Source organism: Chelonia mydas, chromosome 1, assembly GCF_015237465.2.
Source record: "Chelonia mydas isolate rCheMyd1 chromosome 1, rCheMyd1.pri.v2, whole genome shotgun sequence".
NCBI classification, from domain to species: Eukaryota; Metazoa; Chordata; order Testudines; family Cheloniidae; genus Chelonia; species Chelonia mydas.
The window spans coordinates 67,344,618-67,367,566 of record NC_057849.1 but is presented as its reverse complement, the minus strand read 5'-3'; the positions used below and the strand labels follow the sequence as shown (position 1 = coordinate 67,367,566).

Sequence of the window (22,949 nt, the reverse complement as noted above, 5' to 3'; positions counted from 1 at the left end):
AATTGGAGGTTACCTAGCAATCTTCTTACCCCTTCACAGCTTGTTCAGTGAAGGATGTTGCTTCTGAGGAGCAGAATTAAGGAGTTCAGGACAAATCAGGTTTCAGAGTGGTAGCCGTGTTAGTCTGTATCGGCAGAAAGAACGAGGAGGACTTGTGGCACCTTAAAGACTAACAAATTTATTTCAGCATAAGCTTTCGTGGGCTAAAGTCAAATCAGAAGATTTGACTGGAGTGATTGTAAGATTGGGGTTAGGCATGGGGAAGACTAGCTTGCCCTGAAAAAGTCATTTTAATATCTGGGAAACAGACTTAAAATTATTGTTTTTTCCAAATTAGTAGGTAAGCGTACAAAATCAGAACTAAGTGTACAGAGTCCAAAAAATCCTTGTACTATGAAAAATGCACCTGAACAATGTATTACAATGTGCCGTAATAGCATAAGTGGCTGCATTTCTGATGGGTTGTTTTTTGCCTCTGACATTAGGAACTCTTTTGTAGAATTGTTTAATCTCTTGTGAATCTGCTAGTTTTTAATGCAGATTTAAGGAACTGCATTATATTGCGTCAGCCTTAATTCTACTGCACTTAAGTGCTCATTAATGTATGCACAATTGATCTTTTCAATAATGTTGACATCATACACACTTCAGGAAGTGTGGCCTTTGGCATAAACATAGGTATTATATGAGAGGAATTAAAGTACATGTCTTGGGAGTGTGCCTATTGAATAATCTTTCTAGATCTGCCTCTATTGTTATTCGGTTGCTGCACAGCATAGAATAAATTAGGCGTAATAAAACTACTAGAGAAAAAAGACTTTGAAATTAAGCGGGTCATTTTTTATAATTTACATAAGAAGTCGGGGAATGAGTCACCTATTATGTTTAAACACACATAATCCAGTCTTTCCGGCATTGAAGCTAGTGGGCATTTGATTTGTACAACTATTGCAGAACTGAGCCTTTAAATTGCTAGCTTAAGTCTTTAATCAAAAACTTTGATTATTTTTGCCATTTCTGATGGATTTTTAACAGAACTATGTTTATTTTAGTAACAGTTAAAATGTTAATAAAACAAACCATTTCCAATCCAAAACCACATTTTAACCAGATATTATTCAATCCATAAAACAAATACATATTTTGTGAAATCTCTAGGATTTTGTAATATGCATTGCTATATTTAGGAAAATGTATACTATTTTTTTTAATAAATTTTATTTACTAAGTAAGCCAGAAATTGTACCCCCAAACAGTCAAGTTATTTAAAAATAAAGAAAGAAAGTCAAAATTACTTAAAACTGAATTTTTTTGAATTAGAGACAAGTTGTGCAAGTGCCTCTGTTTGGAAAGAAGGGGGACCCTGACAGGTTCCTTGAGTTTCAGTTGCTCTTAAATATCCTTGCTTCTGGTAACTTGCTTTATTAGAAAAAGTCAGAATAACTTTGTAGTGGGAAGGGATATAAAGCTACAAATATAATGTGTAAGAAATGTTAAATCATTTTTATTTTTCTCATAAATTAATGAAGTTTAAAATTCCCTTTTTGAGAAAGGGAAAAAATACGTTTGAATTAGAGTGTTGCCGGCACAGAGCGCCCGAGGCAAGCAACAGCAAAGTTCGTTGCCTGGTATGCGTCACCCAATAATCACAACGGGGTGGAGAAGCAGAAAAGTTTATTTGAAGCTTCAATATGGTACTGGGAGATATTCACCTCAAATCCTGTACACAGAGTAGGAAGTTACACAGACTTTTATACATCCTTTCTTCAGCATACTTATCCAATAGCAAGCTGCCCTAAGTATCCATATAGCCAGCCAATCCAGACACTAGCTAGTTCCCTTTTGCTTTGTACCATCTGTTAAACCATATATATAAAGCTGCTTTGTTCAGCAGTGTTTTGCCATATCTGCCCTGTCTGGCCTTGTTTAGTTTCAGACAGTCTGACTTTGCAACATATTGTTGCAGATCCTCAGCATAACTGCTGCGAGTGCCTCCAGGCGGGGGGCCAAGGTCACTTGGGCCTAGTGCAAGGGGGCTTCATCGACACTCGTGGTCTTCCATCCCCTCGAGTTACCTAGTGGCCATGCCCAGTGTCCCCAACAGGAGTTCTGATGGTAGCGGTGAGTTATATGTGCAATTGCAGTAGTTTTATCAGAGATTTTATTTTGCCTGGGGACATACAAACACAATTAAATTAAAACTATGATACCTAAAACTTAATATCCTTGTTAAATTGCCATAACACGGAACAATTGATATGAATGAAAGTACAGAACAATAAATACCAAATCAAAGAAAATGCACACAATGGCTAACACACATCTTAATTAAAACTTCCTCCAAGCATACAAATAGAAATAACTCTATCTACACAATGTATTTATTAAACTATTGAGTATGAAATAATAGTTGTCCACTATTTATGCTGGAAACGACGACTCATGGTAATATCTTAACGCAATTACCTCAGCAGACATTTCCCAGAATCTTTACTTTTTCATGCACTTAATGTGTGGCATTGCTTTACTATAGTAAAAGAAAGACCTCATTTAGGGGCATGAGCAGAGGACTGTAAAACAATGGAGTTCTAATCCCGGTTCATCCACTGCCACTTGCAGAAAGGGAGTATACTTAGGTATATTACAGGACTGTTTAAAATGCAAAAATTTTGAGTCACTAAAAATGCAGAAAAGGCAGAAGTGTTCGCCAAATATTTCTATTCTGTATTTGGGGAAAAACAGATGATATAGTCTCATCATATGGTTACAATAACTCTTTCCATTCCATTGGTATCTCTAGAGGATGTTAGAAGCTACTAATGTTAGACATTTTTAAATCAGCGTGTCCAGATAACTTGCATTCAAGAGTTTTAAAAGAGCTGTCTGCGGAGATTGCTGGACTGCTAATGCTGATTTTCAATAAGTCGTGGTGCACTGGGAAAGTTCCAGAAGACTGGAAGAAAGCTTATGTTGTGTCAATTTTTTAAAATGGTAAACAGGATGACCCAGGAAATGATAGGCCTGTTAGCCTGACATCCCAGGCAAGATAATGGAGTGGCTGATATGGGATTAGATGCATAAAGAATTAAAGGACGATAACATAATTAATGCAGATCAATATGGGTTTATGGAAATGGATCCTGTCTAACTAACTTGGTATCTTCTTTGATGAGATTAAAGTAATAGTGTTAATGTAATATAGTTAAACTTCTGTAAGGTGTTTGACTTGGTACTGCATTTTGATTTTAAAAAAATCGACCCATATAAAATTAACATAGCACACATTAAATGGATTAAAAAATGGCTAACCGATTGTTCTCAAAATGTAATTGTAAATGAGGAATAGACAGCAAGTGGATGTGTTTCCAGTGGAGTCCCGTAGATATCAGTTCTTGGCTCTATACTGTTTAACATCTTTATCAATCACCTGGAAGATAATGTAAAATCATCAGTAACCAAGTTTGCTGCTGATATAAAAATTGGGGGAGTGGTAAATAACGAAAAGGACAGGTCACTGATTCACAGCTTTGGATTGCTTTGTAAACAGGTTGCAGATAATTAATATGCATTTTTATATGGCTAAAAGCAAATATATTCAGCTCGGAACAAAGCAGAATGTAGGCCATGCTTACAGGATCGTGGGGATTCTATTCTAGGAAGCAGTGATGCTGAAAAAGATTTGGAGGTTGTGGCAAATAATCACCTGAACATGAGCTCCTTGTGTGGTGATGTGGCCAAAAGAGCTAATGTAATGCTGGGATATGTAAACAAGGTTAATCTTGAGTAGAAGTAAAGAGATTATTTTACCTCTTTCTCTGGCACTGCTGCAACTGCTGCTAGAATACTGTGTCCAGTTCTGGTGTCCACAATTCAAGAAGGATGTTGTCAAACTGGAGAGAGACAAGGTGGGTGAGATAATCTTATATTGGACCAACTTCTGTTGGTGAGCGAGACAAGCTTTCGAGCTACACAGAGATCTTATATTCTGGGACCAACACTGCCTACAAATTGGAGACAGTTCAGAGAAAAGGAATGGGAATGATTAGAGCATTAGAAAACTTGCCATATAATGACAGACTCAAGGAGCTGAATCTGTTTAGTTTAACAAAGATAAAGGTGTGACTTGATTACATTCTGTAAGTTTCTACATGGGGAACAAATATTTAAAAATGGGTTAGTCAGTCTAGCAGAGAAAGGTGTAACATATTCTAATGGCTGGAAACTGAAACTAGATAAATTCAGACTGGAAATGAGGCATAATTTTTTGACAGTGTGGGTAGTTAACCATTGGAACAATTTCCAAGTCTCACTGTGGATTTTCCATCACTGACAATTTGTAAATCAAGATTGAATGCTGTTTCTCTAAAAGATATGCTGTAGGAATTCTTTTGGGGGAAGTTCTATTGGCCTGTGCTGTACAGGATGTCAGACTAGATGATCACAATGGGCTTTTCTGGCCTTGGAATTAAATAAACGTATGCAAAATATTTTTTTAAAGTACTTTGAAGATGAAAAGTTCTGGTTGTATGTTTAGTAGTATTTATATACAGTAGTGACTAAGTAAGATGCTATTTGTTTTGATCAAATAAAGGCACCATTTTAAAGGGATTTATTACTTCTATGTTGTTGTTAATAATTAAAAACAAAAAACCTTTCATGCCTGGATAAAATTTTGCTGTGAGCAGCTTCAATCTAACCACAGATGATTTTGTAAAATGAAAAAATCCACTGAGGCATTTTTGAAAAGGAGAGAGAAATGGATTTATGGTTCTAGAACATTTTGTGCATTTCTACAAAAATATTTGTGAACAAATGGATTTTGCAAATTTTTAGTCTATATGTTGGGTTCTCAAATTATGGGGCACGCCTCCCTTGGGAGACCAGAGAATGTGTCAAGGGAGGCAAGAGCTGTGTGCTTTCTTTTTTTTTTTAAGAGCTCTGGCTGTCCACCCCAGTGAATGGGGCTCGTGCAGAAGGGTCGTGTACATCCGGGAGGCAAGGATAAACGGGACATCTGGAGTCCCAGCACCCAGGCCCAGGCTCTCCTTTCCCCTCCCCACTTCCCTCACATGGAGGCAGCCTGGGTTTATGTTCTTCTTCTTCCTCTCTGCCCAGCCTCCCTCCCCCAACACCCCGTCCCTTGGAGGCAGAAGGGCTCCGACTTTCAGCCCCGGGGTGGCAGCAGCAGCGCAGAAGTAAGGGTGGCAATGGGGCACTAAGTCTGCTGTGAAAGGTGTTGTTGACAAATATCGCTTTTCACATTGCCACCTTGATTTCTATGCAGCTGCGGTACAGCACTGCCTTCAGAGCTTGGTGGCGGCATATGTAGTTGTGTGTGCGAAGGGGACGGTAACAGACACAAAGAAGGGAGAGCCGAGCAAATAAATTTGAGAACCACTGGTCTAGACAATTACCTTTAGATATTTTCATAAATTAATTTATCTGAAAATCTGAGGTTCATTAAGTAATTTTGAATGTGTGGGTTCTACTGCATCTGGAGTGTAACATCATTTAAAATGAATGGAGCTGACATATTGGTTGGTTAGTTCTGATGATTTGATAGTACTCCATTCTATTGCTTCCTGGGTCAAGATGAATAATATAAAAATATGTGGCTAATTTAAATGGAATTTTTGTATTAAGTCTTTGATCCAAAAGGAAGAGAGAGTTTATTTTGAAATCACTGGAAAATTTCTTATTTATCTAGGCTTACTCTAGATTTGCTAGAAAAGCTCCATTTAAATTTGCATAGTACTTCTAACACATCTGGTTTGAATCACAATTCAGTTGAAAAGTTTAATTGAAATGAACTGAAATTTTGTATCCTGTTCAGAGTGTTAACAGAAGAATAATTTATTCAAAATCTAAAAGAACACTAATATAACGATTAATTAGAGCTCAAACCAATAAAAAAAATTGGGATTCTTATTTAAGGATCAGAATCTTATCAGTGGAGCATCTCCCCTAACTTTTTTTTTTCAGCTCCGTAATAGTGTGACTAGATATTAAGCCAATGCTCAATTGAGAGTTTCAGTAGTTGTATAAGTTTGAAACAAAATCTTAAAATTATTTTGTGCAGTTATGTTAGTTTGAAGCATCTTGTACTCCAGACCAGCATAGATAATGACATTAACTACCAGCAACAGGAGCAGTAAAATTTGGAGAGTGGATCTTGTGGAAAAATTTGAATATGGAAAGGCTAGTAGTTATTGTCATGAACACGAGCTGAAGGAGGTTGTTTCAAGCATAGGAGTTGGTGTGGAAGAAAGTGTGAAAATTGTATTGGGAGGAGCAGACCAGTGGGGCAGTTAGTTATTATAAGTGGAGTGGACTTTGGAGGAACATCATAAGTAGGGAGGGGTCAGAGTTATGCAGAAACATGGACAGAAAGCTTTTACTTGATGCAGCGAAGGAGAGGAAGGCAGGGTTTATGTTTTCACATCAGGCAAGGTGGATATCTTAGTGGCTAGATTGTGCCTGGTTAGAAGGGGGGCACTGTAGATGTCAGGGAGTCCTGAGTGGATGAGGTTACAAATAATCAAAGCTTGAGATATTATGGGGCTGGACTAGACTTTTACCTTGAATATACAGAGAGGAAATATTGGACTCCAGAAATATTAAACAGGAAAAAGCAACAGAATTTGGACATGACCCAGATGTATGGGTTCAGAGAAAAGAAGGGTTTAAAGATGATTCCCTATGGGGTGGAGAGTGGCCCATGGGGCTGCTTCCAGCCTCAGACCTAAACAAAACTTATTGTGGGGGATGAGCTGCCTCCTGGGAGCCGTAACTATTCTGCCAAAGGGAATTGGAGGGTGAAGCACCTAGCCCAGAGCCTTTATAGTCTCTCCTGAAATATTTCTGTAACTTGACATTTGGATAATTTATTCCTGGACATTTGTAATGACCGTTGTCAGAGTTCAGACTGGACAAGGACCAAGCAAACAGACTTTCAGGCACCATGCGAGTCAGGAATCGTTCTCTGTTGGACGTGCTTTGCCTAAGAGACATTGCCAGCTGACTGTCTGTAAGGCAGCTTTGTTGGGTGGTGGTTGTTGTGAATAGCAGGACCAGGAAATTGGAGCAGTAAGGAAGGCTCAGGGAAGACTAAGTGAGTTGGTGCTCTGCCCTGAAAGGAGATGTAAATGGATGCATCGGAACAAGGTAGTTTTGTTCATATCTAAGAACATTTTGGTTAACAAAGTGTGTACATGAGAAGTAGAGCTGGTCAAATTTTTATTTTTTGTTGTTGTTGGAACATTTTGTTTTAATGAGAAATGTTTTTATCCAAAACTGCAATTTTCCCTGAAAATGTTCACTTTACTTTATTTTTTTTATTTATAAAAAACTGGGACCTGAACGTATTTGGTAAAATTTTTGGATATTTGAATTTTCTGAAAACAAATTTTCAGATTTTGATTTTTCATTGTAAAAATATGTATGATTTTTTTTTAAACATGTATTTTAGAAATTACCATTCCATAAATTGGCTTTTTCAACCTCCTCTAAGACAATTAAGTGACCATGGGACCTTGTTTTTGTAACTGTTCTCTAAACATCTTCCAATTTCCTCATTTATTTAGTTTTATAAAATAAGAGGTCCCTATTTAAAGACCTGTAGGCACATGACAAATATTGTATAACATAATAAAAACAGAAATACCAGCTCTTAAGCATATACTACTTCTAAATAATAACCAGGTGGTACAACAATAAATCAAATGCCCGCGACCCATATAAAAAATTCCTAATGTAAGCGGGGGAATAGTCCCGCTACTGTGGGGAACTTTCCTGGCTTCTGCACTACCCCGGTGAAGTCGGCTAGCGAAAGGATCCGAGTCCTCGCTCCCACTCCCTTTCCCCAGTGGCCTCCCTGCCCTTGAGGACTCCCCTTCCACTCTCCTGTCTGGCAGAGTCCTCATAACCCCAACAAGGCTGGGCACAGGATTCCTGGGGGGCTCGACTCCCAACCCTGCTGTGGTCACCTAGGACAGGGGCTAGGGCGTCCCCACTCCGGGGTACTCTATCTGCACTGGGCCCTTCTCTGACCCACTGACCATTACATACAATTTAAAGCAAATGCAAGTTATTTAATCAACAATTAATTTTAAAAAGAATAAGGAAAAATGAGAAAGGTTAAAGGAAACACATCAACCCGCTCTGTGGCAGGGAACATCACAAACAGTGTCTCTGGAACGTCAGGGCAGTTCACAGTCTGTTCCTTGTAAGTCCCAGGCCTTCTTCTCAGGCCCTGGCTGTGCTGCAGGGATGCTGTGGGTTGGACACTTGCTCTGGTGGTGGCCACACGCTCTCAGGCTCTAAGTGGTAGGACCCTTCTTCCCAGTGTTGCCCCTTCCCAGTGTCGCCCCTTCCCTTACGATCCAAGCCTGGCCTGCAGAGCCTCTTGGTTGAGGCGTCTCCCTGTGCTGGGCCTGCTACCCAGGGTCCCCCTCGCTCTCCCCAGCTGCTCACCATGCCCAGCTCCGGACTGCTCCGGCCCCAGCTCCACCACTCTGTCTCAACACTGCTGCTGCTGCTCTGCATCTGGTTGCTACAGTTCTGCTCCCAGGAGAGGTCTGCTCTGCAGGCTGCTTCTGTGACTGTGCTCCCTGACTGCTCACTGACCTGCTTCGTGGGCTGCTTTTCTGGCCTGTCTGGCTCTGGTTTCTGCAGCTCTGCTCCCAGGGCAAGTCTGGTCTCTCTGGGCTGTGCCTCTGGCTTTGGGGCTGCAGCTCTGCTCCCAGGACAGGGTCTGCTTTCTCTGGGCTGCTTTTCTGGTCCCTCTGGATCTGGCATGGCTCTGCTCCCCAGCTCAGCTTGGGCCCCTGCTTTCTCCTTAGCCTAGCCCCACTCCGTCTGACCTAGGCAAATCCAGCTCACACGGAGGATGGGACCTCCCTGGCCTCCTGACCTCCTGATTAGCCTGCCCGTCCTGTCATTCAGGCTGACCTGGAGTATTGGTCTCTCCCCATTGTTCCTGGGGGCTGTCAGTCTCAGGGTCTTGATTCCCCATCGACCCTTCCCCCTTTTTAGTACTGGTAGCTAGCAACTAAAACACCCACACTGAATGTTAGTGAGGGGGCAACAGTCCCCTTACACTAACATTATTTGATTCTTGAGCAGTCCTCCTAAAAGGTTGCCCTTGTAGTATGTTATGAAGGTTAGCAGATTTTGGCTATTTCAGAACAATAGAGGGCAGCACAATTTCAATTCTCAGTTGTTGTGTCATGTCTGCCATTATATTGTAAGTTCCTTACTGTATAGAATGAATGTCTCTGTGTGTACAGTGTAAAGCACACTTTGTGTACTACAATAATATTAATTTAAAAGGTAACACTGATCTATCATTTGACTGTACAGAGTACAATAAAGCATGAAAGAGGTAAATGCACTGAGCTCATTTTAGTTGTCTAAGGTATTTCCATTTCTAGCATATTGTTGTACGAACTGTTTAACCTCCAGTCCAACTGCCCTTACCTTTCCACTTTATACAGTAAATTTACCATCTTATCAGATTCCGCTTGATGCATATTGAACACAGTCTAAATGCCTATGGTGTTTTACTTGTTCTGCAATAGTCCAGTAGTAAATGATAAGACATAGAGTTTAAGGCCAGAAGGGACCACCTAACCTCCTGTATATCACATGCTACCAACACCAACCACCTGCACACTAAACCCAACAACTGAAATTAGACTGAAGTATTACAGCCCACAGGAGACTAGACTGTTACATGCCACAGGCAGAGAATAGGAGGGACCAAGTACACCTCTGCATGAGGTCCCTGCAAAGGCAGGGAAATAATAAGTGAGCTATACCCAGATAATCCTGGAAAGTGACCCCCTACCTAACCACTGCAGAGGAAGACGAAACCCTCACAAAGCCACTGCCAATCTGACCTGGGGGAAAAAATTCCTTTCTGACCCCACATATGGCAATCAAACCCTTAGCACGTGAGCAAGAACCAGCCAGCTAAGCACCTGAGACTGAAAATGCCCAGTGCCACTTCAGAGCCCTGGCCCTCCCTGTCCAATGTCCCATCGCCAGCCAAGGCCATCCCTTGTATTTCAGGGATACATTTCTGTACACCTAGGGCAAAGGAGATTTCCAGGTGGAGGCATCATTTCAAATTTAATCCAGGATCTGTTTACATCAAGGCTACAATAGGGCTACAACATACCACAATACCTTGGGTTTGAGAGTTGCTGTAAATAGAAATGGGGAGTCAGAGTAGATTAATCAGGATATGAGACGTAATGGAAATACCTCCTTGGTGGTATCTCACTGACCTCAATGCGGTTTGACCAGGCTGGAAGATTGCAACGTAACTTTAAAACACCTCATCCTGTATAGCATGAAGAAAGCGAAAGGTTGTATATACTATACAGCTGTTAGTGTTTTGTAAGTAGAATTCTGTTTGTCTAATTATATTGCACCCATCACTGTGGTGTTTGTACATATACTGAATTTTATAAGCAAATTCTATATTTGTGTTCCATGTTTAAGATGTTTTTCAGATTACTTGGCTTTTTTCATTCATCTGTTTTGCTATTAGTTATAGGAGATGCATTGCTTTTTCAAGCCTGTCACACCAATAAATCATCCCAGAGTATATGCATTTGTACAGTATGAATTTTAAAGGAAAGTATAGCATGAATTTTAAAGGAAATCTCCTATTTTCTTTTCAATCAGATGAGCAATGTGAAGAGACTACAGACACGGCTCAGTGCTATTCTCTTTAAGCTTCAGTTTGAGGAACAGGTGAACAACATCAAACCTGACATCATGGCTGTCAGTGCTGCCTGTGAAGAGATAAAGAAGAGCAAAAGCTTTAGCAAGTTGCTGGAACTAGTGTTGCTAATAGGAAACTACATGAATGCAGGTTCTCGGAATGCACAGACCTTTGGATTTAACCTCAGCTCTCTATGTAAAGTGAGTTTAAAATATTATGCATGCTGAGTTTTTATACTGCATTCACTTTTTCTTTTGTCACTATGGCACTACTTAAATCTCTTGTTTGAATCTTCCCTCCCCAGTGATTAGATTTTTAAACTTGTTCTTTTATACCTTTTAGTTCATATAGTCCATTTCTAGGAGTACTTGGTAGTTTGAGTTAAAAATAACTAATCTATTTTACATCAGATATAAGATAGAATTACATCTGTTGAGGTTGATTTGCACTTAAACTTCTTAAAGTTTCTATTTCTGTCACAGAGTGAAACAGACTGAATAAAATTACATATTGTATGGTCCATATTACTGTCATTGTATTAACATTATAATCTTGTCTGAAGTGTGAACATTTTTGAAGTTTATTGTATTCTGAGGTATTTTACTTATTATAATTATGAAACATTTATTTTTGCATATGTTTTCAATATGAAATTTTTCCTTTATGGAAGTTGTTCTTTGGGTTATTTAGCCAGTTTCATCACTTGCCCATTATTATTTATTTATACAATCCCACCACGCACACTCCAAAAAGAACAACCACCCTGCAAGGTAGTTTAAAGGGCAAATATGTTCTCTACCCCCAAAGAATGTATAGTACAGATTAGTTTCTATCACAATTACTTACTTTCTAAACCTGATTACTCCCAGGGTAATTTGTTCTGTTCATAATCCTGTGTGATGTCACTGCAAAGTCTAAGAAAGAGACTGCAAAACACTTTATACCCTTCATGGAGAAAAAACTATTTTTTATGAGAAAAAAATTGTTTGTTATATCTTCCTTGCCTTCTATTGTCATTGTCATCGTCATCATCATCATACAGAACCCTGGTGTGGTATTTAACATGATAGGTCTCAAAAATGTGTTGTTTTCTTGCCTTAGGTGAGGTAACTTGGCTTTTCAGTATTATTTCTGCTTCTTGTGATGCTAAATCAGCCCTCTTAAAGGCAGTCCTTCTTTGATAGTAGGCTCTGTTACTAAGAGGATACATTTGGACCTTTCGCTCGCTCGCTTATCTCTTTGCTTCCAGTGTTTCTTCCACTTTTCTTTCATCACTCTTATCTTCTCTTGCACACTTTTTAAATCACCCATTGCTAATCTCTCTTAAGGCCTTGTCTACATTGGAATATTATTTTTAATTGGTTTAAAATACATCCTAATTGACAAGTTTTTAAATGTGGAGTATAGATAAGCACGTTAGCATAATGTCATCTAGTCATAGTTAACCCCAGTGTGTCAGCGATGTTAAAGATGGTACCTCTACACTAAGACTTAAGTCATGTTTAACATTGTGTTGGTTAGCACAGTGTAATTTTCCATTGTAGACAAGGCCTAAGGCATTAGCGTCCATTTCAATGAATTACTGCTCCTCCTCTGATTCTTTGTTCCTTTTTGCATTACTGATGTTTAATAGTTCCTAATAGTTGTGTGTGTCTAATCCTGGCAGTGTTTTTCACATTTTATATGAATAGAACTTACCATTGATCAGCAAAGTTTACCATTCTGTCGCAGGGTGAATTAGTTGATGTTTGAGTGCTGATTTCCCAGGAATTATTTTGCAGCCTGAAATGAACCCTCATTTAAACTATCCCAGAATTACAGTGCAACTCCATCCACATTATAGCTTAATTACCAATTTCCCTGCAATTTAGGTCATCTAAGGACTTTCATTATAACCCACTGGTCTCACGTGAACTCTTTCATCTACCTGTTTGTTTTACTTAAGGGGAAACTGCTTAAATTATTCTAGAACCCAGAAGAAGGTGGAAAACCTGGAGGCGCCTGTCAAAAATAGCCATGCACTCCTCCTTGCCAACTGCCTCATAGTCAGGTCTGCCTTTTCTTACTATTCCAAGATCTTAAGGATTTGGGTGTTAAACACAATAGAGAATCCATATGGTGGCAGATATTTTTTGTAAAATGCAGTCTGAGACTACCTTTCCCTGCCATCCTCACTGGTGACCAACACTAGAGGCAGACAAACAGTATGGCTTAGGCGCTTTTAGGAATATGATATGTCAGCCAAGCAGGAACTAACTGCCATATCCTTCAAAAGCCAGCATGTGTCTGGGGGCCTCTGGATGAAGAATTCTGTACAACAGAATCCCATGCATCTTAGTGTCTTTAAACTTTTCCTCCTAGTTGGGACAGTTTAATTGCTAATGTGCAGACAGTTCTTATTTTTCTTTAATCTGAATAAAAAAACCAAACTGGAGAAGAAAAACAAAACAAAAAAACTTTGTATGGTCCTAAAAATATTTATATTGGTTTGATATGAAGTTTTCTAAACCAGCCATGTCTCAATTTTTTTTAATATTAAATCATGTGAGGCATTCATCTACATTAAATAAAATAAACTTTCCATACAAAAAAATTGTTCTAATACTTAGTTTTGGTTTTTTGGAAAACTTTTCCTATGTCTGTGCTAACTTTGGTGAATTGTTTAAAACCTAAGTTGCTGCTGCTGTTTTAAACAGTCCATGTTTCCACAACCATAGCTCTATTCAGCTGTTGTAATTCTACTATATATGGAGAGTATATATGATTATAAAAGCTTCAGTTCGAGGATGATTTTAGCAACTAAAATATTACAGATTGCTGCAGTATGAGATGAATGCTTTATTAATTCTGAAAATTGAGACTGCAAAAGTTTTTAGAGCTTATTTACTCCTTTCCGAAACACAAGAACCATGGGTCAGCCAATGAAATTAATAGGCAGGAAGTTTAAAACACACAGAAGGATGTACTTGTTAACGCAGTGAACAGTCAACCTGTAGAACTCTGCAAGGGGATTTTGTGACGGTCCAAACTGAGTTAAAAAAAGAATTAGATAAATTCATGAATAACAGCTCCCTCAGTGCCCTATTAGCCAAGATGGTCAGAGCTGCAACCTCATGCCCTGGTTGTCCCTAGGCCTCTGACTGCCAGGTACTGGCACTGGACAATAGGGGATAGATCATATGATGGTTGCCCTGGTCTTTTCATTCCTTTTGAAGCATCTGGCATTGGCCGCTGTCGGAAGATACTGGGCTAGATGGACCATTGGTGTAACCCAGTATGGCCATTCTTAAATTCTTATGTTCTGGTGAAAGGGAATTGGTTTGAAAAATGCCCATTGGAACAGCAGAGGGAGCGGCAGAAAGCTCAGGTTGCACCTCAGTAGGCTTTGCTGCAATTTATGAAGAAGCAGGAGAGCTAGAGACCTTCAAGCGCGTCTGCTGCAGAGGGTCACGAGCCTAGCAGCGCAAACTATGCTGCCAGCAACTCCCAGCCCTTTCCTGATAAATCTGGGGCCTGGAAATGGCTTAGAGACTCACCTGATCACTTTTAAAATGATTTAGTTACTGCGTTTCAGTGGGAGAATGAATCCTGGGCTATCTGAGTTCTTTCCCTTTTCCCTGATTAAAGAGGAACAAGTTGTGTATTGTGGCCTGGATGAGCATGCTGCTGCAGATTACAAGGTCCTGGCTGCTATTTTGAATTTATTGGGGCTCTCTGAGGATAAATATCAACTGAGGTTTAAAAATTATAAGTATTCTACAGGTCTGTGGCCTCACAACTTACTCAGCACCTGACACTGGTAATTTGTTGGCTTGTTCCCAACAACCAAACGGTAGGCTCATACTGATAATGGACAGTGCTTGGAAAGTGTGCCTGGGTATAAGGCCAAGTGGGTCTCAAACCCAGGTCTGCAGATCAGCCAGGCAGCAAAATCTCTCCTTGCTGCCACCCAGTGACAACTCTAACCAGCTCACACTCCACTAGCCACGACCTGCTGCAGACACAGACCACAGGAAGTCCCGCCTCAAGGAATCCAACAAGCAGCAGCCTGCTGCCTTGTGATTGGCTCCCTGACTTCTATAAACCATGAAGTGTCCAGGCAACAGTGCCAGTCTCCTGTAGCTGCCACAACCATTCCTATTCTTGAACTCCAAGATTCGACCTTGGCTTGATTTGGACGTTACCTCCTGACCTGAAACCTGACTTAGACTCTGATCCTTGGTATCGACCCAGCCTGGAACTTGATTACAAATTCTTCTGCTACTCTCAGCCTCAGGACACCTCCACTACTTTCAGCTTCAGGTTTGGCCCTGCTCTGACTCTTGGTCCCAACTACCCTTGTCAAAATCCTTGACACTGGGAAAATGTAGACTTGGGTAGATCAGCCATCCATGCTGTCAGAGGCTATGACAAATGAATAACTAGCAAAAGTCTGAGCCAAAAGAAAAATCAACACAGCTACTGATGCAGTATATAATGGAAGAGTCAATCAGTTTGTCAGGTGGAAGAATAGTTACAAAGACTGTCACTGTTGTACGTGAGAGAATAATTTAAAAGTACTGTTTCTTTAAGGAATATGACTCTGTGGAAATATGCAGCCTCACTGAAGCCACCAACATACACATGAGCTCATGTAGGATAAGCAGCCATACACAAAACCCTAGAGCCATATTGTGCCCTCCTCCCTCCCCCACCCCCACCGTAAAATTTGGATGTTCAGATAATATGGAACTGTAGGAGCTGAATAGAAATAGAATTTCTGATGCACCTTGATTTTTCAATGACTTCTAGACATAGCTAATCCTGTGGTGCTGCTGATGCATCTCCAGGACTTGGCACGGTGAAAGGAGTTGTCTTAGACTGGATTTATTAATTCTTGTAATAATGAAGTATGACATTCTTCCTTCCTGGAGGCTTTTAAGTTATGGAGTTTTGTGTTGGTCATACCTATCACCTCTTTTTTTTACTATTCAGATCAATTCACCTGGGCATAGAAATGTAAAGATTTTTGGAGATTTTTATTATACGTTGTTCTTTCTATTTGCAGAATAATGTCTCTGTTCTGAGAATGCAAAAAATTATACCTACTAAAACCTGAAGATGGGATGTTAGAGGGGGGAAAAAATCAATGATATCTAATATTCACTCAGATTCAAAAACTAGAAAGTAGCACATTCCAGAGCAGGTTCCTATACCAGGTTCTCCACGGGCACCACCTGTTCTTCCAAGCCTTGGCAGCTGCCATAGCTCCTGTCATTCTTAAGACCACATTTCCATAGTATATGTATAGTATGTAATTCGTCTGTCCTGCCTGCCCCTCCTCACCCAATCTTCTAATTCCAGCAATGTGGAGAGTCCTTATTGAGCTGAAATCCATGCAGGGCATGGGTTGCTCGCTTCATGCAAGACAATCTCCATATTCTGCCTACTTGATGGGCCCTTTCTTTGTTATTCAAGGTCTGAGGTGCTCGGCACCGGTTTTGATATGCAGAAATCCCTGGGCTTTAAACATTGCCCTTTCCGCACGGACATTATACAGACAAAGAACCCACATACTCCTTGCCTAATATGACTGGGTGAGGGACATAACAAAGAAAAATGTAGGATTTGACATTGTTTTAAGAGAAGAACCCAAAATCCTGGGAGAGACACTTGAGAGAGTATTTCCTTGAGCAGTCTATTTGCCCATTTTTTGATCCTGACCCCTCAGAAGTTCTGAGATCAGACTTTACATCACTGGGAGAGCTCCTGCAGCTTTGTCTGACTCTCATCCCAAAGCTGAAAAGACTGGTAACTGCTGATGGAAGAGAACAGACCACTCCCTTTGCTAGGGTCTTCTCCTAGGTTGCCAAACAATGTGACTGCTTCAGATCCAAGGCTAACTTTGAGACCCAAGAAGTGTTTCTCAAGCTGTACAAAGGAGACTGGCTGTCGTTGTGGCTCAGATAAGTTGTCTTATGACTCTGCCTGTATCGAGGCTCAATACTCTCTAGAGTGGTCTGATGAGAGACTCCACCTGCCTGTGTCATTGAATCTGATACTGAACCCGTCGGTTCTGTTGAGACCGGTACCCACTGATCTGTTCACAGACTCATCTAATTTGGCATTTGCACCACTTCTGATTTCCTCAGAGGCACCAGTCCTGTCAGTACTGACAACATCAAAGATCGGTGTTGCAGCAAGGGATCTGCTGTGTCTCAGTACTGGACTCTCCCCTATTGTAGTCTGATATTCTGTTCTCAACTCCAGTACAATCATCCATACTGACTTCAGTACTGGCTGCAGATTTCACCTCGGTCCCACTGTCTGCTTAGCCTTTGACCCCAATTCCACCTTTGATATGGTCTCCACTGCTCACACTTAGAAGACGTTCATTGCCATCTTTGGGGCTGACTCAGAGACCAGATAATTCTGTGGATCATCCCAGGTTACCAACCACTCCACCTGGGTGCTGCTCCTCCCATACTGACAGACTAACCAATTCATGCTTGGAATCGGAAGCTAGCAGAGACATGAATCCCTCGAGATCAAGGAGACTTAGATTTTCACTCCTTCCTTCACTGGAGAGAGATTCCCTCTCTTGATCTAGATACTCATATAAAAATAGGTCTAGAGAGACTGCTCGCCATGGGGCTCTTCTCATTGACTTCCACGGCCACATGGATACCCACATTGACCCATTTGGGCATCCTGCGGCGTTCCACACTCAACTTGGTTTTTTTCTCCCAGCCATGCCAGAACTAGATCACCAGCTCCGCTGCCAGCTAAGGAAACACCTTTGACACTCTCTCAGACTGAGCAGGTGCCTATACTCATCCTTTTGGCTGAGCCTGCTATTGAATTTGGCTCACTGAAGGATACCCTACAATAAGAGGAGACTTTACTTCCTCACAATATATCTTCATCGCCAAATGTAACTCTTATGCCTGAGTCATTTTCCTCCATTCTTGATTATTTCAGGCCCATCAAGAGCATATGAGGAGGGTAGCATCCTAACTAAGAGTTCAGCCAGCGCTATTGCAAAAGATTCCTCACAAACTTGTAGACATGTTCTCCAAACTCCAGTGCCTGCCAGAGTTGCTCTGCCTATTAATGAAGCATTGTTAGAAACAGCCAACGTATTTTGGCACACCAAGCCTCCTGACGCCAACTGCTAAAACAACTGAGCAATGTTACCAAGTTCCCTCCCAAGGATACGAACAATTCTTTTCCCACCCAACACCTGTCTCTCTGATCATTACTGCAGCTAATTAAAAATGATGGCAGGGTTGTTTCAAGACTTCACCAAAAGAAAAGGAGCCCAACAAGTTGGATTTGTATGGTAGGAAAATGTATTCACAGTATGATTAGATCATTTGGGATTCCACATCTAAATTTTCTGATGAACTCCTTGATGATGCTCAAGGGGAATTCAAAGCCTTGGTTCTCAGGAGGTCATCATGTAGTGAGGAAGTCCCTCCAAGCTGCTTTGGATGTCGTGGACTGAAAGAGATGGCAGCAGCAGCCACTTTGTGGAGGCCATTGTGGCTCCAGACTTCTGGAATTCCTGCAGAAGTGCATCAAATAATCAAGGATTTGCCAGTTGAGGGATCTAATCTCTTTCCAGATAAAAATGGTGAGGTCTTGCGTTCTCTTAAAGACTCTCAGGTTACACTTTACTCACTCATGTTTTATATGCTGCACCCAAGGAGGAAATGTAGCAGGCTATAACAGCAGCAGAGACAGTTGTACTATCCACCAAGGCAGCCTCATGCCTCTAAGAGACAGCACAAGCCACAAAGGAAGAGACCCCCTTCTTCTGCTTTGTACCTCAAATTTCAGCAGCACCCACCTCAGGCTAGGCAACCTATATGTCTGCTTCCCCAAGAGCAGCAGACCAGTTGTACTCGATCTTCCTTGCCTGTCTCTCTGACTTTCTCCCACTTTTGGGGGACAGATTGTCCCATTTCTTCACTGCTAGAAGGCCATAAACAACAGACCAGTGAGTCCTAAGCACTGTGGGACTGTGTTTCAAGATACGGTTCCAATTTGTGTCCTAACCCCATGCACCTTTCCCCTGTCCCTTTTCAGGGACCTATCTCACAAAGTCTGCATGCATGCAAGAGGTGTAGACTCTTCTGTGTTTCAGAGTTACAGAGGACATTCTCAAAATTGGGGACGACATTTTTACTCTCAATACTTGCTCCATATCCACTTCATATCCAAGAGAAAAGGGGTTCTGAGGCTGATTCTAGACTCATGGAAGCTAAAAACCTTCATCAAGATAATAAAACATTGCATCGTTTCTTGGGCTTCTAGTCCTCCCTTAGATCCCAATGACTGGTATGCTGCTCTCGATTTACAGGATGCCTACTTTCACGTAGTGATCCATCCCACTCACAAACTATCTCAGTTTCATGGTGGTAGACCTCTGCTACCAATATACCTTTCCTGACATGACAGAAGTGGTGGCTCACCTCAGAAGAATCAGCATGCAGGTATTCCCCTGTTTACATGACTAGTTGATCCTCAGCCACTCCAGTCAGCAAGGGTAACATAGCATCCCGCAGATCTCCACTCACTATTTGCTCAACAAGACCTCATAATAAGACAAAGTGATTCTGTCCCCTGTTCAAAGAATCAAGTTCACTGGTGTGATCCTCAGTTTGAAGACAGCAACTGCTTACCTGCTCCAGTCTCTTTTTCATATGCAATACTCTGCAATCCCAGCCAAGGGCAACATGAGATCTTGAGTGTGTGGTTGGGACACATGGCATTCTACAAGTATGTGACTTTAGCGTGCTGGACTTCACCAGAGATATATGGTTGAAGTCTGAATATCATCCCATCAAAATCTCTCTGGACTTGCTGATTCGCAGACTTCCCAGGGGTCTGTCCTCATTAGGGAGTATTATTCTCTCATCCTCTTCTGTCAAAAACTTCCACTACAGATGTATCTGCCTCAGGGGGCGATTTGTATATATAGCAGTTTTGCGGATCCAAGCATTGTGGACTGAACAGAAATCATCTCGGAAGATAAACATTCTAGAGCTTCAAGTCATATACTGGGCATATCAAGGCTTCATAACTCACATCAAGAGTCAGATGATCCAACAAGCCGTTCGCATATGCTACCTGAATAAGCAAGAATGGGCTAGATCCAACCTAATGTATTAGGAAGCAATCAAGCTTTGGAATTTTTGCATCCAAAATGGAATCCTGCTTATGGCCTCTCATCTCACAGGGTTGCAGAAATTGTCACAAACCATCTTAGCAGAAGGTTCCTGGAAGATCACAAATGGTTGTTGAACAAAAACATTCTTAGGTTCATATTCCAGTCATGAAGGAATACCAGCATAACCCTTTTTGCCAGAAGTCAGAACTGAACAGAAAGTGCCATCAGTTTTGTTCCAGAGCAAGTCACAGTCCAGGGTTCCCTCACAGACACATTCCTGTTACCCTAAGGGTCAAATTCGATATATGCATTTCCACTCATTCCAAAAGTGATTCTGAAGTTGAAACAAGACTATGCAAAAATTATTCTAATAGCTCAAGCATGGAATCATTGGTTTTCTGACCTACAAAGACTCAGTTGATCTGTGTCTGATTCTACCATCAGACTGGCACATGGTATCACAGCAATATGATGAAATCCTGCTCATAGCATGACTTTGGAGTGGTTAGAACACACCGAAAGAGATTATTCAAGAGCTATTAAAACATCTTACTTAATAGGAAAACCTCCTGTCCATTAGAAATACATACGTGGCTAAGGGAAGGTGGCAATGGTGTTTTTTTCCGTCAGGAGCATCACAATGTAGTTCTTGTAGAAGCTTGGGTCCAAGGTATTTTGGAATACCAGTTGCACCTCAAGGAGATGGGATTCCTTCTTTGAGTAGTCAGTTCCAATGTGTGCTCCACTTCAGGTATGCATGTGCCCCGTGCACCTTTGGAGACTTTCATTAGCAATGCCAGTTCAGCCTGTACACATATTCATGTACCATATTGAGGCTGTATAGGGCTGCATGAGTGAACTGGCCTAAGTACCTTCTCAACTGCCTTCAGCCTGAGACAGAGCATTGAGCCTGCCTGCTATGCTTATACCTTATTGTAGTTTAGGTAGTTAATTTAGCTTAGTTGTAAATAGTTTAATTTGGGGTCTGTCGTTTTCCCTTTGTTCTTTCCCTGATTAAAGGGTTGTTCTTGACTTTGTTATCTGTGGTATGCAGGGATCCCTAGGGTTTAAGCGCTGATTTTCCTGCCAGGAATCTATCCTAGTTAGTGACTGACACTTTTGTTGCCTTCGTTGTTTGTCAAACTCCCATATACCAGCCATGTGTAAGAGCTGCCCCTCCTTCAAGAACAGATACGCTTAGTGCCCCATCTACCTCCAGGTCCTGCTTACCAAGAGTCTCCAAGGATACAATTGCTGGTTACCCCATCCACCTCTGCATCTTGATCACCAAAAACTTCATGGGATGTAGCATCTCCATCCATGTCCGCAGTACCAAGAGCCTGGCATGCTAAGTCTGTAGGTACCAGCAAAAGGAGCAGGAGTGTTAGATCTCCTTCTGTCACTGACTTAGAATAATGTTCCAGGGACCTCAGGTACCAAAGGGAGTACTACTGAGGCTCTGAGTAGTTCCTACACTGTGAAAACACCTCAGGCTTCCTCTAAGAGCCACACTACCCCTAAACTTGATTTGGTACTGAAGACTTTTGTTGCATCAGGTGATCGTATAGCTATAGCTTGGATGGAGATAATTGTTTTCCCTTATCTCAGTGATTGGCTAGTTAGAACCTCTGGAAAGATAGGCTTATCAGCAGTAAAGATGACAAGGTCTCTATTCCACAGTTTAGGTCTTCAACTCAATCTCAAAAAGTCCTCTTTATACAGAGGATAGATTTCATAAGAGCTTCTCAAGATGTCATGACAACCAGGGCTTACCAACCTATGGACAGGTTCATAACCCTACCCGCCCACCCCCCCAAAAAAATCTCATTTCAAATATTCAGATAAGTCCACAAACCTCAGCAAGAAATTGTCTCCAGCTATTAGGTCAGGTGGCAGCTTGTACCATCATAACCCAATACACCAAGTTGCATCTTTGATGCTTCCAGAGATGGCTCAGGGCTTTTTATGTACTGAACAAGCACAATCTGGAAAAGCAGATGTTTGTTCCTCGTCAGATTCTGGGTTCACTCAGTTGACGGGAAGACCCCTCCACATGTGCATGGGGGAGTCCTGTTCTTCTGTTACCTCCTATCATTGTTATAACATCAGATGCATCCCTTTTGGGAGTGGGGAGCATCTAGGGTCTCATACCATCAGGGCAAATGGTCTCTCCAAGAGCGTTGTCTTCACATCAACCTTTTAGAATTGTGAGCATTCGGCAATGCTTGCATTCATTTCTTTCCACTGATGAGAGCCAAGTCCATCAAGGTCATGACAAACAATGGCATGATTCCATTTGGCCCCTGAACACGTCCAGTTTTGCAGAAGACCTGTTCTTCAAAATGGTGTCCTCCATGTGGCATGACTTTGCATGCACTGTACATGCGAGGTCATGCTGCATGGAGTATGCCTTTCCCAGTCCTCCCCCCGAATATGGGGGCTTTAATGGTAGGTTCGCACTTTACAATGTTTTTCAAGGAAAAGGTCTCATTATGACCAAATCCTAAGTTTCTACCTAAGTGTTTTTTTTAATTTCATATTAACCAGATCATTCATCTTCCAGGTTTTTTTTCACCCCCTGAGACCACCTCAGACTACACAGGAAGCTGCCTTCTGTATCTTTTGTGTCAAAAGAGCATTTGCCTTCTATCTAGCCGGAACCAAACCATTCTGAAAGTCTCCCAGACTATTGTTTCAATTGTGACCGATCCAAAGGATTCACAATCTCCACTCAGAAACTTTCAACATGGATCTTGGGGTGTATTATTTCATGTTATGATTCTGCCCACATTCAACCCCCTTTGAGAGTGTTAGTCCTTTACTACAAGGTCACAATCTATTTCTATGTCATTACTCAAGGATGTTCAAATTACTGAAATTTGAAAAGCAATAACCTTTTGTGACGGTGTGTATTAGGTCCTTTGAGGCCCCCTGTTGGAAGCCTTGGAGTCCTACCACACCCCACCACAGAACAGGGGCAGTGAAGATGAGTCCTCCAGGTCTACCTAAAAATGCTGCGGGGAAACAGCCAATCAGAATGCAGCAGATTCACTTAAAAAAGGA

At 41.3% G+C, this 22,949-nt stretch overlaps 1 protein-coding gene across 3 annotated transcripts in view; it reads left to right on the top strand.

Moving 5' to 3' along the window:
* The window catches only part of DIAPH3 (diaphanous related formin 3), a 528,591-nt gene that overhangs the window by 303,696 nt on the left and 201,946 nt on the right, over window positions 1–22,949 (top strand). For all 3 annotated transcript variants that reach the window (XM_043533700.1, XM_043533705.1, XM_043533707.1), the window contains one exon: window positions 10,693–10,932. In XM_043533700.1, the coding sequence (XP_043389635.1) occupies window positions 10,693–10,932 (240 nt within the window). The remainder of the gene's footprint in view (window positions 1–10,692; window positions 10,933–22,949) is intronic.